This window comes from Caretta caretta, chromosome 10 (genome assembly GCF_965140235.1).
Source record: "Caretta caretta isolate rCarCar2 chromosome 10, rCarCar1.hap1, whole genome shotgun sequence".
NCBI lineage: Eukaryota > Metazoa > Chordata > Testudines > Cheloniidae > Caretta > Caretta caretta.
In genome coordinates this window covers 62,292,770-62,308,522 of record NC_134215.1, presented here as the reverse complement: position 1 = coordinate 62,308,522, position 15,753 = coordinate 62,292,770, and the positions used below count along the sequence as shown (strand labels likewise).

Here is a 15,753-nt window from a genome sequence, read left to right as displayed (position 1 = left end):
ATCTGGCATCTACACTGAGTCATGATATATGGAAGCACCTCCATATGCATTTTCATGTTTCTATTACACTGTTAAGAAATTTTTAGATAGCTATGATGGAGTAACAGACAGTTTCCAAGATGTATTGGGATTCTGTTTTGTGGTGATGGGGTTAAGTCTGATTACTGGAAGAGACAAAAGGTAATAGCAATAGTCATTTTGCAAAGAAAATAATAATCTGTCATGATCTAAGTTAAAATCACTGGGCTCTTTTTACGAGGAGAAGATTAAGGTTCTTTAGGAAGTGAAACCAATAGTCAGAGGGATATCTATCTTATTCAGTAGTGAATCAGCTAACAGCTAGTGGCATGACACATAGCTGATGGTGGCTTGTGGCACTTATTGCTAGTTCAGGACCTGAGGTAGGGGAGGTATATCTGGTCCATAGTTGCCCATCTCAAAACCTCAAGTCATATCACAATATAACCTGAAGAGAGAAGGTGGAAAGGATGGGCACAAGGACAGTGTTTTGCAGTGTGTGACTCCATCTCAGACAGCATGCATAGGAGGCCTGAAGTTATTGATGGTTCTGGGTCCAGAACAGTCTTATTCCATTTCTGATTTTTATTAGAACCTTACTGCTTTTACAATTAACAGCTTCACTGTTGTAAGACAAGAGGGGAATTCTTAACAGAATGTCAATTCATCTAAATTAAACGTTGAGATGTATAATTCAGATTATGCTGAGACAGAGGCAAACACTTTCTTCTTTCCCATAGGAACCAAGTACATTACTCATTATGCAGCAGTTAACCATTTAAAAATTACTAGGGTCACCTGCTTTTTGCAAAGGTCTGTGCAGAAACATCATATGGAGTAATTACCTTTAGACCGCATATCATTCTTCTGAAATTTTATTGCATTTAAGATTAAAAGTATGTAATAATGGCAGGATGCAATATAATACTCAACTATATCATAACTATGGAATGTAAAGCTACAGTACAGGTATGTCCTACTCTTCTGGTTCATGCAGCCACTTCTGTAGAAGCTTTGTGCTGAAATAAGAAGTGGTGAAAACAAGAAAAACTGTGACCAACTAGCAACCGTTGAACTGTTTTAGGTTTTGAACTCTGCAAGCAACAGACCAAAACTCACTGAGCACGAGCAGGTGTGCTGCACAGTAACCAGGAGCTAGGAGTTCTAGAAAGGAGTACGCAATGATAGCGGTAGCACACACAGATGAGCAAATGGATGTCTATGTGGTTATTTGCATTTGCAGTTACCACAAAGGTTACAAGTAATACAAATAATAATATTAGCAGCAAATAATGCACACCATCACAATTCTAAAAATCTGGCCGTGATTGACATTTAGGGTTATCAGCATTCAAATGATTAAAAATTGCTCCTATTGTAACACATGTTGCTGCTTTGTGAATAATTATGTATTACTATTATTTTATCAAGAAAACTATTACTGCTCTGCAGTGGCCGCTTATCCCTCAGAAATAATTAATTCCTCCTTCATGTACTCTAATGCCCTAGGGTTTTATATGTATAAAATTTGTACTTCAAAAACAGACATTTTTAAAAAAACATAATTTTGAAAAGTCATTAGAACCATAAATATAGTAGTGACCAGAGTCAGTTTTAGAAATTGTCCAACCATACCTTTTACTTATATTGTAAATGAATGATAATAGCTTTTCCAGAACTGTGTCAGGTTATATAAATAGTACATATTTTAAAAAGTCAATAATTACATATTTACATAGGATTATAGTTATTGATTACAAAATAATAAGCATTTAAAAAGTCACTAGCAATGCACATTATTTAATTGATCAGCTGTCATTATGGAGAACTTAGTAAATAAAAGCAAAAAAGGACAGTGTCAGAAGTATTTTGTCATAAATAATTATAGTTGCCAAAGCTCTGTTGCTTAGAATGCCAGTTTAGAAGCACGAAAATAAAATAGCATTCCTGTTCCCATTTACTACCTTTTCATTTGGCAACTGCTGACTTCTTTCCTGTTTCAAATTAACCATACAATTAGGAATTAATTTTTTTTGCCAGTTCTGCAACCGCAGAATTCAAAATGCTGTTTTTGCTACTCTGTATCCTACTTAAATGCAACTGCAGATTAAAAAAAAAAAAATCCAAACCACATTCCCAGCAATGGCATAATAGATTTAAAAACTCAGAAGTTGCCTGGAGTCTAGAGGACATCCTCCACCCAACTGTAATAGTTTTAAAAGTCAAATTTCAGTCTGCACAGGTTTGACTCTATCCTTTACAGATTAGAAAGTCAAAAACAAAGCACTGTAATTTTTATTTGTATATACAATAATTAAAGATGGAGAGTCACATTTTAGTCTTCACTTTAAATTTAATTGCTTTGGAAATTAAATCACACACTTAATTAGTGGTCAGTTTGATTTTATTTTATTTTATTTTTTTGGAGGAGGATTGCTTGGTTTAAGTTTTTAGCCCAAGTAAAATAGCGAAATACCTCAGGTGACCCATTAGTAATTTCTTCATATTTCAATCTAAATTGTGCAAACAGAATGCTTGTACACAGTGAAAACCACAAGAGGTCTCTCACCTCCGCTGCCATTTCTTACTCCCCTTCATGGTTGGCTCCCTTTCCACATGCACTACTCTCCTAGATTTATGAAACCCCTAAACATTGTTGGGTTAGATCCTGGATTGTGTTAGCCTATAGTTCAACCCTTTGAAGTATGGCTGTCAATATGGTACAAACACACACATGCACCAGAGGCATGAAACTGGTTAAAATTATTCTCATTCTCTATGAGCTAATTCCTTCCTGTTCTATTTCAAAATGCATTTCCATTTCTACCTCAGTGCGTGACTCAATCAAGGCAGATTATAAAACTCCCAGAGCAAATCTGTGTTCTTTAAGTCATTATAAGAACAGCAATCAATTGGAACAGAGTGCAGTTGGTATCCCCAGGGGTATTAAGACACAAGACTTTGCTTTGAAATGCCACACAGCACTGCAAACCAGGCAGAATTACCTTACGAGAGAATACATCAAAACCACATGTGCCACAGCTGTGCTAGGGCAGTTATAGCGCCATCTGTGCTTTTGGGGAGTCAAGAAGTGCTCGAGCAAGGAGGAAAGAAGGAATAAAAAGAGTTTATTTTAAAAAAATACTGGAAAAAGAAAAAAAAAGGTGGCATCATTTGCATCAGAGTTAGTGATTTTTCTGTAATTTCACATATTTTAGCCGTGAGCCTATGAGGAATCATATTTGCTTGAAAAACACATACTACTTCAACATCTTCACTCTATACCACATGAATACTAAGTATCCACTGAGTCATCAATTGCTCTAAGCATGGAGTTCCACTTTCTTAAGGCATACAGAGCACGTACACGTTTTCTGCAGTTATTTCTCTTAAGGAATTCCCCTGATATTTGTTTTTTTTTCCCCATGTTTCATTGGAGTTCCTTTACTGACCAATACTTCAGCTATAATTTGAAACTACAGGACCATTTTGCTGGCAAAATAAGAAATATAGCTAAATGGGAACACAGAGAGGATGATCATTAAGAACTGTTTCTGCTAAATCATAAGATCTTGTTTTTCAAGTTGTCCTCACATCTGTCTGTAGAACAGTTATCCTGCAGCAAAAGGGAAATTATATGTTTGTCTCACAATATATTGTCAGCTGTCTTGCCTCTGCGCCAAAAGAACATGGGGTTGAAGTCCAGCCTAGTTAGTTAGTGGGGCACTGGTTCAGGGAAGGGGATTATCCTCAACATTATAACAAGATCTAAGTATTGCAAAGTGATTTTTTTCTATTATATTTTATCATCTCAAGAATCAGTGTTTCATGCAGGTATAGATAGATGTTTTTCACTCTGTCTTCCCAACAAGAGTTATATCTTATAAAACTGAACTTTTCCGCTATACACCAAATCTTTTCCCAGTAAAGCAAAATGGAGTAGAATATAACACTATTACACTGGAAGGGCATCATTTAAAGATTCTATGGAAAAAAAATATGGGTGTTAAACCTTCTGTGGATTTCACGTATCCCCCCACTTTCTCCTCCACATTCATTTGGTTAGTAGTCTGAAAAATCAGTGTTATATAGCTACTTTGCTGTACTGAATTTGTCACATCCTCTCTCCTCCCCACCTCCTCCTGAACAGTGCACAAAAAGACATCTCAATTTAGAGCCCTTTCTGGGAAAGAGAGAGAAGAAATGATATTATGGCAATCCTTATACATTTTATCTTCACTCCTATGTTTGAATGCCTTAAAAAAATCACATGCATTTCTGTTCACTGTTTGTAGTAGCTACCAATAGTAGCAGCTACCAATAGTAGCAGCAGAAAGTAAGAATATAGGATAAGATAGTGCATCCGCTCTCTTACCTCCATGATAGGATTGGAAGCCAGTACTTTCTCTTCAACATTCGCTTCACTGGCAGAACCACTTACAGTGGCAAAGTATCTCATGGCATACTTAGCAGAGACTGTCTTTCCTGCTCCAGATTCCCCACTTACAATGATTGACTGATTCCGTTCATCTCTGAAACACAAAAACATGGTAATTACCAGCAGTTTGCTAAAGTAGACCTATGTTTTGTGTATCCAACTTGGCAACAACCCTTTCACCATATATGGTAACAGTACATATAATGTGCATACACATGGTTAAAACAAGGTTGTTGATGATCTAGCTTCTTGTTGGGCTAACTGGTGCTTGGCCAGGATGGGAACTCAGAATCAACACGGCCATTTCAGTCTACTCTGACATTAGATTTCCTTCAAAGTACTTGACCCTGTAAATTAACTTGATCTTCATCCTGTTTATCTCAATAACACATTGTGGCACCTTCTTTCTGAGATTCCCAAAGTGCTTTACCAAAGCTAGGTAATGATTACTGTCCCCATTTCACAGATAGGGAAATGAGTAGCATATTCAGAAACAAAAGGACCGTCTCCTAACTCCTGTTCTTCTTATGCAACCATAAGACAATTCTTCCTGTAATCCTATTCCCTGCATTTGTTCTAGACATTAGTGTTTTGAACAGTCTTGCTTGATTATTTAACAGCAGCTCCAGAGCTAAAAGGTTCCCTTTGTTGTAAGGCAATTTCTTTTTTTTTTAAAATCTCCATCTGTTACTAATTTTTCTCCCTTCCAAAGCGAGCCTTGCCCATAGCCTCTGGTTTGAGAAGCTCCACATCTAACAAACACGTAGCTTTGCCTGTGAAAACCACTGTTTAAAAAGATCAAAACCTTTTAAAGTGTTGTAACAATAAAAGGTACATATTACTTCTACAAAGCTTTATATTTCCAAAGTAATGGACAAACTATAGCTAATAAGGTTTCAGACAGATATCCCTGTAAGTTAGGTAAGCATTATCTCTAATTTACAAATGGGAAAACTGAGAAAGAAAGGATAGATGATTTGCCCAAGAATGTATTGAGAGTCATTCACAGAGCTGGAATTAGAATTCAGGAGTTCTTTGCTCCCAAGTCCCCAAACTCAATCCCCCAGATCAGGATGTACAATAATGCTAAATGAAAGACCAGGCACGCATGTGTTCAGATGGAATATTTACAGCCTCCAGCTGCCTGCCAAAATCACCAGTGAATGCATGCTGAGATGGCATGAAAGAATATTTCATCTATCAGTTTAATTAAAAAACAATCAAAATGATTCTTGTTTAAGCAGTCTGACAGTATGCAGGAGATCTGAGGTTATACTTGTGAGGCTTTAGTGAAAAAAAAACACAAAAAAACAGAGACCATAATAACCATGGTGAATACCATACTAAATTAACAGACCATGCTATTTCTCTCCATCTTTTATCTGTCTCCAAAAATATCCCCAAAACGCCTGATAAGAACATAGCTCTAGTGCATTTCATGCAGCACAGAGTTGTATACTAAAAGGACTATTTTCATCACACCTTTGAGAGAGACGAGGCCTGATTTATATTGAATACAGTTAGTGATAAAGCAGGTTGGCCACATCCTGGCAAAAAGAAGCCAAAACTAAAGCAACAATTATTTAAATAAATAAGAAAAGGTTAACAAGGTAAAAACAAACCTTTGTGTGTGTGTGTTCGTTCTTAGCATCTGGCTTATCAAAGTGTTAAGCATGAATGAATACAGCAACGTTGTCATATTAAGCTGACAGGTTCAGAGGGAAAAGTCACGACAAAGTGTAACTACTCACCTTAACATCTGATAATAGGTAGTGCAGGCCTATTGCTTGAGATGTTGCACCTGTCCAAATCCAATGAAAAAGAGCCTCTCTCCTGGCTAGAGTTGCCCATCCTCAAAAATCCTCCTTCAGTGCAGAAAGCAATTTCCCCAAAGAAGATGCCAGGGAAATGTGGTTTGACTAGTTATTCCTACCCGCTTAGCAGCCACCAACCTGTTAGGTTGCTTCCATTCTAAGGAACAAAAAATCTAGTGCACCCACTCCAGTCTGGGTGAATAAGGGAGGCAGCATTATGGGGCTTCCTGTGGCAAAAAATCAAGAGTTTGCATCAGGAGAAGGAGGGAGAAAGACACTTACTCTTTTCCTCATTCCCCCATCAGAAACAGAGGCGTAACCAGTGGCTGTATACATAGGAGGAAGAGACTGTATCTCTGCTTATCAGGGCATGGTATGAGATGAACTAATTACTGAGGATGAAAAAGGAAAAGTAGAAAGAAGGCTGTAGTTCTTGAAAGACTTGCAAGTGGCCCAACCCAAAATACAATGGTCTGGGCTCTCTCTCACATAGACAATCCCTACATTCTGTCAAAATGGGCCAAAATGCAGAACAGCTTGTAGCCTTTTATTCCTCCGGCACTCCACAGTATGGAAAGAACAATGTCTCACTGTTCTTAGAACATGAAACTTATGGTGCAACCTCAGCAGCCAGAGAACTCAGGAGATGTGCAATGAGATAACAAGCCTTTCATTTCTCTGTTACCAGCTTTGATCGAGACAAGACCGATAGTGATCAAGAGTCATTATCATCTGCAGGTTGCTGAGTGACATACAAGAAATTTCAGTCTGGTTCCTAGAGGACAAGAGCTCCCATCAAAAACCACCACTAGCTGTACCTATACCATGCCCATCTTAATTAGCAGCCTGGATGACAGTCAGAGAGAGGCCAAAGACTGAACATCTGTCAAGACTCAGCTACCTTGTTACCCCTTGATGAAAGAGGGAGGGCAGGATTCAGGAAGATTGGCAGGGAAGCTCAAACTGCTACTGCCTGTGCTGGACAAATTGTCTGGATAAACAGAGGACTTCAGTTCCACCTGCCAACCTAGCAACTTTCTTCAGGACTAAGTTCACTTACCGCCCCAAGAAAAACATGTTGAAACTATTACATATAAATCTTTTACGAACTTTAACTCTCAGGATTTGGATTAGGTGCCCACATGTCAAGCCTTGGCACCAGATCTATCTATATTATACATACATACACACACACACTTGCAAAACTATAATCTCAGATAATATGGATTTATAACAGAAGTCCTGACAGAACATTAACTCTAGTTCCAGGAATGGAACACCATAATAAAAATGTCTCATTCTGTTCCTTATGTTTCCCAGGGCTAGCACAAACTGACATGAGAAGCTTGTTTCAGCTCAATCTGCTTCTCTTACTACAAGGCGTGTATACCTATAGACAAATTATATACCGAAAAGTGCTGAAATATAGCGTTTAATATGAAGATATCATTTAAAGAGCACCTTACACATGATTATTTAATTATGATATCATGGTCTTTTCTGGACGTTAATGACGCAACAGTGGCAAAGGTCTAAAACATTATTGGAAATCTGGAACAACAATGTTAACATCTACAAAAACAATGAGAAGTCTGGTGGCACCGTAAAGACTAACAGATTTATTTGGGCATAAGCTTTCGTGGGTAAAAGCCCCACTTCTTCAGATGCCTGGAGACATCTGAGAGATCAAAAGAAGTCTCAGTTATGCTTCACTATTAGCTCTGAAGAGGAACAGTTTCCTTAGTGCCGCAGCATGTGGAGAATAGAGAATTTTCCCTTTTAAGAAAAAATACAAAAGGTGCCATTAAACCTGCCCACGATTATTATTATTATCACATTTTAAATTGTTTTCTGGATTTCAGACTCTAAACTGATACACACATCAGCTCTGAGTGTTCCACCTCTTTTTTCTTCCTCCCACCCTAGCAGTTTTATCCTCAGGACAGAGATTTGTTACATCATCCAGAATAGATCTAAATATGGCTCAAATGGTTTTAAAGTCCTTGACAGGCACCATTTACAAGAACTATTTCAGCCAAACATTAAAATGTTTACAGAAAAATAATATGCCTCTTTATCTCTCCGCAGTAGCAACTCACTTTACTTTAAAATAAGGAGGAAGATCGGAAGGATAAGCATGGCCAAATCGGGCTTAGTTCAAAATAAGTCATTAGTTTCATTAATTTTTCATCGTCAGTAATCTGGGTAAAAGGATGGACAAGCAGACTTTGTGCCTGGACTGGTAAATTTTAATAACAATTTTACAAAGCTTCTAATTAAACAGCACAAGTCTCTATTTATTGTATGACAGAGGACAGACACTGAACAGAACTGAATAGAATTCAGGATACCTCCACAACAATGATGACAAGCAACATTTATGAGGAATCTTATTATCAGAGTGCCAAACGGAGAAGTAGATCAGCACTCTCCCTTTGTCCCTGGAAGCTTGAGTTCACAACATACTTCCCAATATACATTTATCAGCTTTACAAAACCACTGCACAATCTGATGCTAAAGAACTTTTCTGCTTACCTGAAGCCCAACAGCAAAACAGGAGTGCCTACAGTATGGCTTAAAATGTAATATATGGAGAAAATATTTTTGTAATATACAAATGAAATTGCACTGGGCAAGAGATGAGAAAGTGGCTTGTAGGAAACAATCCTGCTTTGGCAGGGAGATGGAGTGGATAGTCTAATGGCTTTCCCCCCTTAAATAAGATTATTAATAGTAGTTACTACTACACCTGGGTTTCTAAAATTCACTAAAATCTAAGGGTAAGATTTTCAAATGCACTCAGCATTGAAGTAATTCTGCTTCCTTTTAAGTCAATGCTAAAGCAGCAGCTACCTATAGCCTAATTGGTTTGGACACAGAAATACATCACAGTATGGAGCTCTGTTCAACAGAGTATCACACTTCAGTGGGACAGGCAGATTGTGCTATTTTGCATTTTAAGGATGTAATTTTAGAAAGTACTATAGCCTGGGAAAAGAAAGGAGTATAGGATTACTGACAGCAACCTCCATGCTCAGACATATGTATAAATAATATACCCCCTCCCAGTCCCAGTTGCCAGCACTGCTATCAGACATTTAAACACACACACACACACACACACAGACAGAGAGAGAGAGAGAGAGACAGAGAAACACAAGAGTTTAACAAATTCACATTCTAGATTTGCTGTGAGGTATTTTGAGGTTTGCTGGTGAGTATTATTTTATGCCTTTTATTTTACTGATTCAAAATGTCTAGAGCGGATATTCAAAAACAAAACCTGAGAGCCCACAGATCCTGAATGCCCAATGCAAAGACAAACCAGGCTAGGAATAAAAATATTTAGAGTTTATTTCATAGTTTATGACCCTTTCAGAAAATGCTGTGAACAATTAACGTGTCTTGGCCAGAATCATGGAAACTGTGCATGCAAATGCTCACTTGGACTATTTGCATGCACAACTGTAATAGTACACACAATTTATGTGCACCCTTCTCTACAAATATTACAAATATTAACTAGTTAATCCTCACTACCATCCTGGAAGGTAGGTGTTAACAATCCTATTTTACAAATGGAAAAACTCAGACCACACAGCAAACCACAGGCAACAATGAAATTACAGCTGCAGAGTTCTTGACTTCCAACCCCCTTTTTATTCCTGTAGACCACAAAATCTCCTGGCTCTGGCTCCCAAACTGAACGAATTTTCAAATTAAGAAGTAGATGCTTGATAGTATGGAAACCAACATTTCCAAAACAAACAGTTTGAATGTTTTAGGATAGTCAAGATGTATAGAATAAAATGGCACTAAAGTGGCCCAATGAATATATACTTCCTGTCTGCTAAATACATACCAAAAGAAAGTCCTCCGGGGCCCAAATTTTTGAACTAGCTGCACTCAAATGCTAAATAGCTACTTGCCAGTGGTTATTTCAGTGGGACCTAGAGAAGCACAGAGCTGTCTTTTTTTATCCGTTTCAACAAAGCACAGTTTTTATCCATGTGATCAACAAAGCACAGTTTGTTTTTTCCATGGCTGAATGGCTAGGCTACATCACTTCATCCTGTCCTTAAGGTTCATAGCCGTAACACGAACAACAAAATAAATGAAATAGTTATTACGTTCTTGAAAAAAATACGTAGGTAGAATAGAATTTGAGATTTTGATATCACTTATAAACCTACAGCTGGTCTAGGCCTTGACTACTTGAAAGACCTCCTCTCTCCTCATGCCATACTATAACAGCTGAGATTAGCAGAGGGGCTTCAGGGGAAGCTCTCTCAGGATGAAAGGAGAGAGGATAGCTAGCAGGGCACATTAAATGAGGCGAGCTTAGGAACTTGCTTCCCCTTTGATCCAAAACAGCCCGAGTCTTTTGATCTGGAGGGCTCTTTTTTAATGGAGGCTTTTGGAGAAGGATCTTTTGGTTTTTATTAATTGCACATTTTTAATTTACGGAGGCTTTTGAAGCTGTTTGAAGAGTAATACTTAAGGGATTATTTTCTTCTCCCATCTCCTGTGCTGAAAGGTTTAATGAGTCTTCCACCATATTTTGAAGGGGTCACCGTTGGCTTCTTGTTTTCATATTTTATGGTGCTTACATCACTGGTAAGGGCACCAACAGGATGGAACAGGCTTCTAGTTCTTAAACAAACAGAGAGTAAATAGTTGTTGGAGGGTCTGAATCTGCAGTCCTTGAACACTCCAAACTCCCAATGCCTTCAATACAAGACCAGGCCCATAAGTAGCTTTTAGTTAATCAATTACAGTTTCACCTCTTCCTCTTACTGCAGATTCTCTCCTGCAAATCTGTGGTAGAGAAATGCTTACTAACCTGAAACTGCTTTGGACATTTTAACAGTGAGTTTTAATTTATCAAAGAACTCTTGAAAGCTAGCCTGATGCAAGTTCACAAGGGAGACAGCCTATGACTCAGAGGAACCTTTGGGTTAGATTCTCCTTTAAACACATACAAATAATTCCCATTAACGTCAGTGAGAGTCATGCCTATGACGGGCAGAAGAAGGAACCTGTTTGATTCCCCAGTGATGTGTCAGCCTACAATTGAATTATAGCAGCGGGTAAACCAACCCAAGAAAATAACTTATGCCAGCACATTTTGATAATTTTTTTTAAATGACAAAAAGTCAAATTAGTGTCAGTTTTGGAACTCTAGCACATTTCAAGTCTTGCTCTGTCAGTCACAGGTCCAATTATATCCATATGATTTAATGCACAGAACGTTAACACCATTTAAATCAGAGACATTTGCTCACCTCTTACATTGTTAAAACACAGGCACAGATTTCAAAACTGCGAATGCACAAATACATGCACGTAATATGTGCACCTGCCCGATGTGTGGATGTGACCAATCAGACGTCTGCCTTTATCCTGCTAGTACCATGGTATGACATAGTGCTAAAAGAAGCTGTCGTATTTTCTGGAATCAATCTGTCAACATCCCCAGTTAATGCAAGCAGCATACTCAATGACAGCACATAACCATAATAAAGAAACTGTTTATAGCATTGGGCACCTATAGTCATGAATGCTTAGATATCTTCTTTTTCTCTTACATGTACTTATAAAGTGCCTTACCAAGCTGAGTAACTGAAGATCAGTTTTCAGAGTAGCAGCCGTGTTAGTCTGTATTCGCAAAAAGAAAAGGAGTACTTGTGGCACCTTACTAACCAATTTATTTGAGCATAAACTTTCATGAGCTACATGCATCCGATGAAGTGAGCTGTAGCTCACGAAAGCTTATGCTCAAATAAATTTGTTAGTCTCTAAGGTGCCACAAGTACTCCTTTTCTTTTTTTGAAGATCAGTTATGTCCCATGGGGTTGCTCTAAAAAGCTCTGCTCGTGTTGAATTTAGGAGCATCAACCATGTAGGTCCCTGGTTGATGAGAGCAAGGAAATCAGGTTTGAACAGTGACTTGAAAATGAAAAGCACTGTGTAAGTACTAAGTATTATAATAATAATTCCATTAATTGTTAAAATAATTTTCTTAAATAACTTGCAAACTTAGTGAAAATGCTAAAATGGATTTTAAAATATAGCTAGTCACTGAAGTTTTGCTGAAGAAGTGAGGAGGCAAAAGGAGAATATTTATAACTACCCTCTTCTCCCTCAAAAAACATGATTAACACATATACACACACAAATTGGAGGTTAGAGTGGAATACCTACTGAGTTATTTGCTTCTTTGCCATTTGATATTTCTTCAGAAGATCCTGATACTTCTGAGCTAATTTATGTGTGTGTTTGTCTCTCTCTCTCTCAAAACATCAAGGGCCAAATGCATCCTTGGTGTAACACTACTAATTTCAGTGGCCTTACATCTGTGATGAACTCTACCCATCATGATTTCCAAATGACAAAGAGTTTTAAACAAGAAGTTATTTACTGAGGCTCAATATAGCCACAAAACTGATTTCATTGATAAGAAAAAATCTTAGTCAACTCTGGTATCTTCAAATGCCTGTATAACTACATAAACCCTAAAAGTATTTCATTAACATCTTTCCTGCTTCCATATAAAGTGTTAATTTAGGGTCTCTTCTTGGAATAAAATAGCCAGGTAAAAGCTTTCAAACTCCTTTCATGGAAAATCTGAGTCCTTTTCCCCACAGCAATGTGGCAGAGCTGTCCAAGTAGTTAATATCAATAGCAAATTAAAAATTCTCCATAATATGAATTTTCTCTGACCTTCACACAAAGCAATTTATTAAACTTACAGTGGGTGACAACAAAGTGTTGCTTGGGTTGAATGTACCGTTATCCTCAGGAGGAGTGCACTGAAAACATCCAAAAAAGGCATCTAGGAGAGAGACCTTAACTTTGCAGGAATGTGGCACCTCAACCTTCTTGTTTCCTCCTTCCCCCATGCTCCCAAAATGGGCAGTATCTCAAAAGAGACCAGTTCTCCACATCTGACTTGCTGCATTAATTAGAACAAGATGGATTTTTTAATCTTTGTATTTTGCGGGGTTACCACCCCCCCACCCCACAAACAATATCCTGGATTAAATACTAACGTCCTTACTGAAGCATAACTGCCACTAAAATCAGCAGGAGTTATGCTGAATTAAGGACTTTAGGATTAGCTCCCTTCTATTTATCTACATTTGGTTTTACAGTAATTTTCTAATAAAATGTTTTTAAAAGTAAAACAGTCTTTAATTGGTTACATACTTCATCTGCAGGGACTTGAGATCTTACACAATGTTCATATGACCAGGGCACTTTCCACTGAACAGAAAAGTCTGGTTGTAGAAGAATGCAGGATTGAGGCTAAAGAATAGGAAGAGTGATCAGGGACTTGAGTAAGACAATGCCGTGGCATAAGATGTTTAGGAGGCTAAGGAGCACCTATGTATTACTGAGAGAATGCATAATAACAATTAACAAAATACATGACAAAATAACAAAACCTGTTGTTTATACCCTGCTTAACGAGGCATCAGACTACATGGATTAGTGTGTTGGCCTGTACACCTTCTCACTATAGGCATAATCCAAGGGCAACTGAAGTCCAAAGGATTCTTTCCCATTGATTTCAGTGGGTGCTAGATAGAGAAAAGGAGGACATGCCAACGGCTCAGAAAAAGCTGTTACCTTATACATTGCGGTATGTAAAGACTAGCGGAAGTTTAGTTTTGCAGTGTCATTAATAAATAAAGGATTGACGTTTTAAAGCCACACACAACCGGCAAGGGGTGCAAACCATGTCTGCCCCATTACACGTGCAAAATTTTGTATTTGTGCATCACTTTGGAAACTGTATATGCAACTTCTTGTTTTCTCCGCTGTGTATTTTTGTAGGTGCAAATGAGGCTGTACACATGTAGCGCTGCTCACCCATTGTGAAGGTCTTTGGAAACTGAGCCCATACTATGCAGCAGGCAGTGTGAGGCCTGTTAAAGCCATTTTAAAAATTGGCAACTATGCAAGCCAGAAATTGCTTTTCAAGTAGAAGTAATGTAACCGTTTCTTTAAAAAAGAGCAATTTTCTAAAGCTCTTAGACCAAACGAAAACAGTACCAGATTAAAATGTTCCTTTTCTAAATTTGTTCAGCATTCCAGTGACTTATCACATTGGGTATGGGGAACAAGATTATGCCCTTTGTTAATCTTGTGAACATAGTATTTTGATAACAATTCTCTTCAATCACTAAGTTAGTTCATTATCCTCTGGCTTTCTGGATTTGGCTCCCTAGTCTCCTTAATGCCAAAATATTCCCCATCTCTTTGGCCTCATCCCTCCTTATTTTCCAATTCACCAAATATATTCCTCAAAGAGCAGACTTACTTACTGCCCCCTCATCTTGCCTCTTGAGGAAAGTGGCCAGGTTCTTCCCCTGGGATGCCACCATCATCTGCAAAAACCTCCCCTGTAGCTAGCTGATTCCCCCACAAATACTATTTCAAAACTCACCTCTTATCCATAGCCCAAGACTCCTATCCCACTCTAACAAACATATTCTTACTCCTTATGTCTCTTAGTTTTCTGACAGTCATTCTCCCCCAAACTTGACCATAATCACCTCCTTCGCTTCTGAGCCACATCTTTGAATTCTATCCACATCTCTGCAGTGATGAATAATTCACTTGTATTTGCATGTACAGAAGGGTGTGGTGTAATGTGGATAATTATTCTTTCAACCCTGAAAGGGCTGTTGTGAGGATTAATTAGCTAAATGTTTGTAAGACACTTTGAAGGTGTACACGCTATGTAAGCTCTAAGTATTATTAGTAGAGTCTATGTTGCTTTGAAGCATTCATTGGCATTTTTGTATGAACAACATTATGAATAAAGAAATTACATATTAGTGCAAACCACCATGTATGCCTTTACATATCACAAAACTTGTGCCACTACTCCTGTTACAGAGTTAACATGCTGCATTTCCACAGCCTGGTCTATTCTTGACTGTTCTCTCTCTGCCCTGAATACCATCTTGACTATCCAGCTCCAGCATGCCCTGACCTGAAGTACTCTTCCCTTCACAGAAGCAATGCATCAGGTTCTCCCCACTGCTGACATACGTTTTACTTTACCCTGAATCATGAGAACAAGTCCTGTTACCCTGAGTCATGACAACAGCTCCTGTATTACCAGCCAGAAGACAATTTCCCCCCTAACTATAATAGAACCTCAGAGTTACGAACACCACAGTTATGAACTGACTGGTCAACCCCAGCTGGAACTGGAAGTACACAATCAGGCAGCAGAGACAACAATAACAAACAAACAAAAAAAGCAAATACTGTACAGTACAGTATTAAATATAAACTACTTTAAAAAAAAGGAAAGTTAAAAAAAGATTTGACAAGGTCAGGAAACTGTTTCTGTGCCTGTTTCATTTAAATTAAGATGGTTAAAAGCAGCATTTTTCTTCTGCATAGTAAAGCTTCAAAGCTGTATTAAGTAAATGTTCAGTTGTAAACTTTTGAAAGAACTATAA

The 15,753-nt window shown here is 38.0% G+C and overlaps 1 protein-coding gene across 4 annotated transcripts in view; it reads right to left on the bottom strand.

Moving 5' to 3' along the window:
* MYO5A (myosin VA) overlaps positions 1-15,753 on the bottom strand; it is a 213,993-nt gene that overhangs the window by 82,143 nt on the left and 116,097 nt on the right. For all 4 annotated transcript variants that reach the window (XM_075133075.1, XM_048866652.2, XM_075133076.1 and 1 more), the window contains exon 5: positions 4,394-4,550. In XM_075133075.1, coding sequence (XP_074989176.1) covers positions 4,394-4,550 — 157 coding nt within the window. The remainder of the gene's footprint in view (positions 1-4,393; positions 4,551-15,753) is intronic.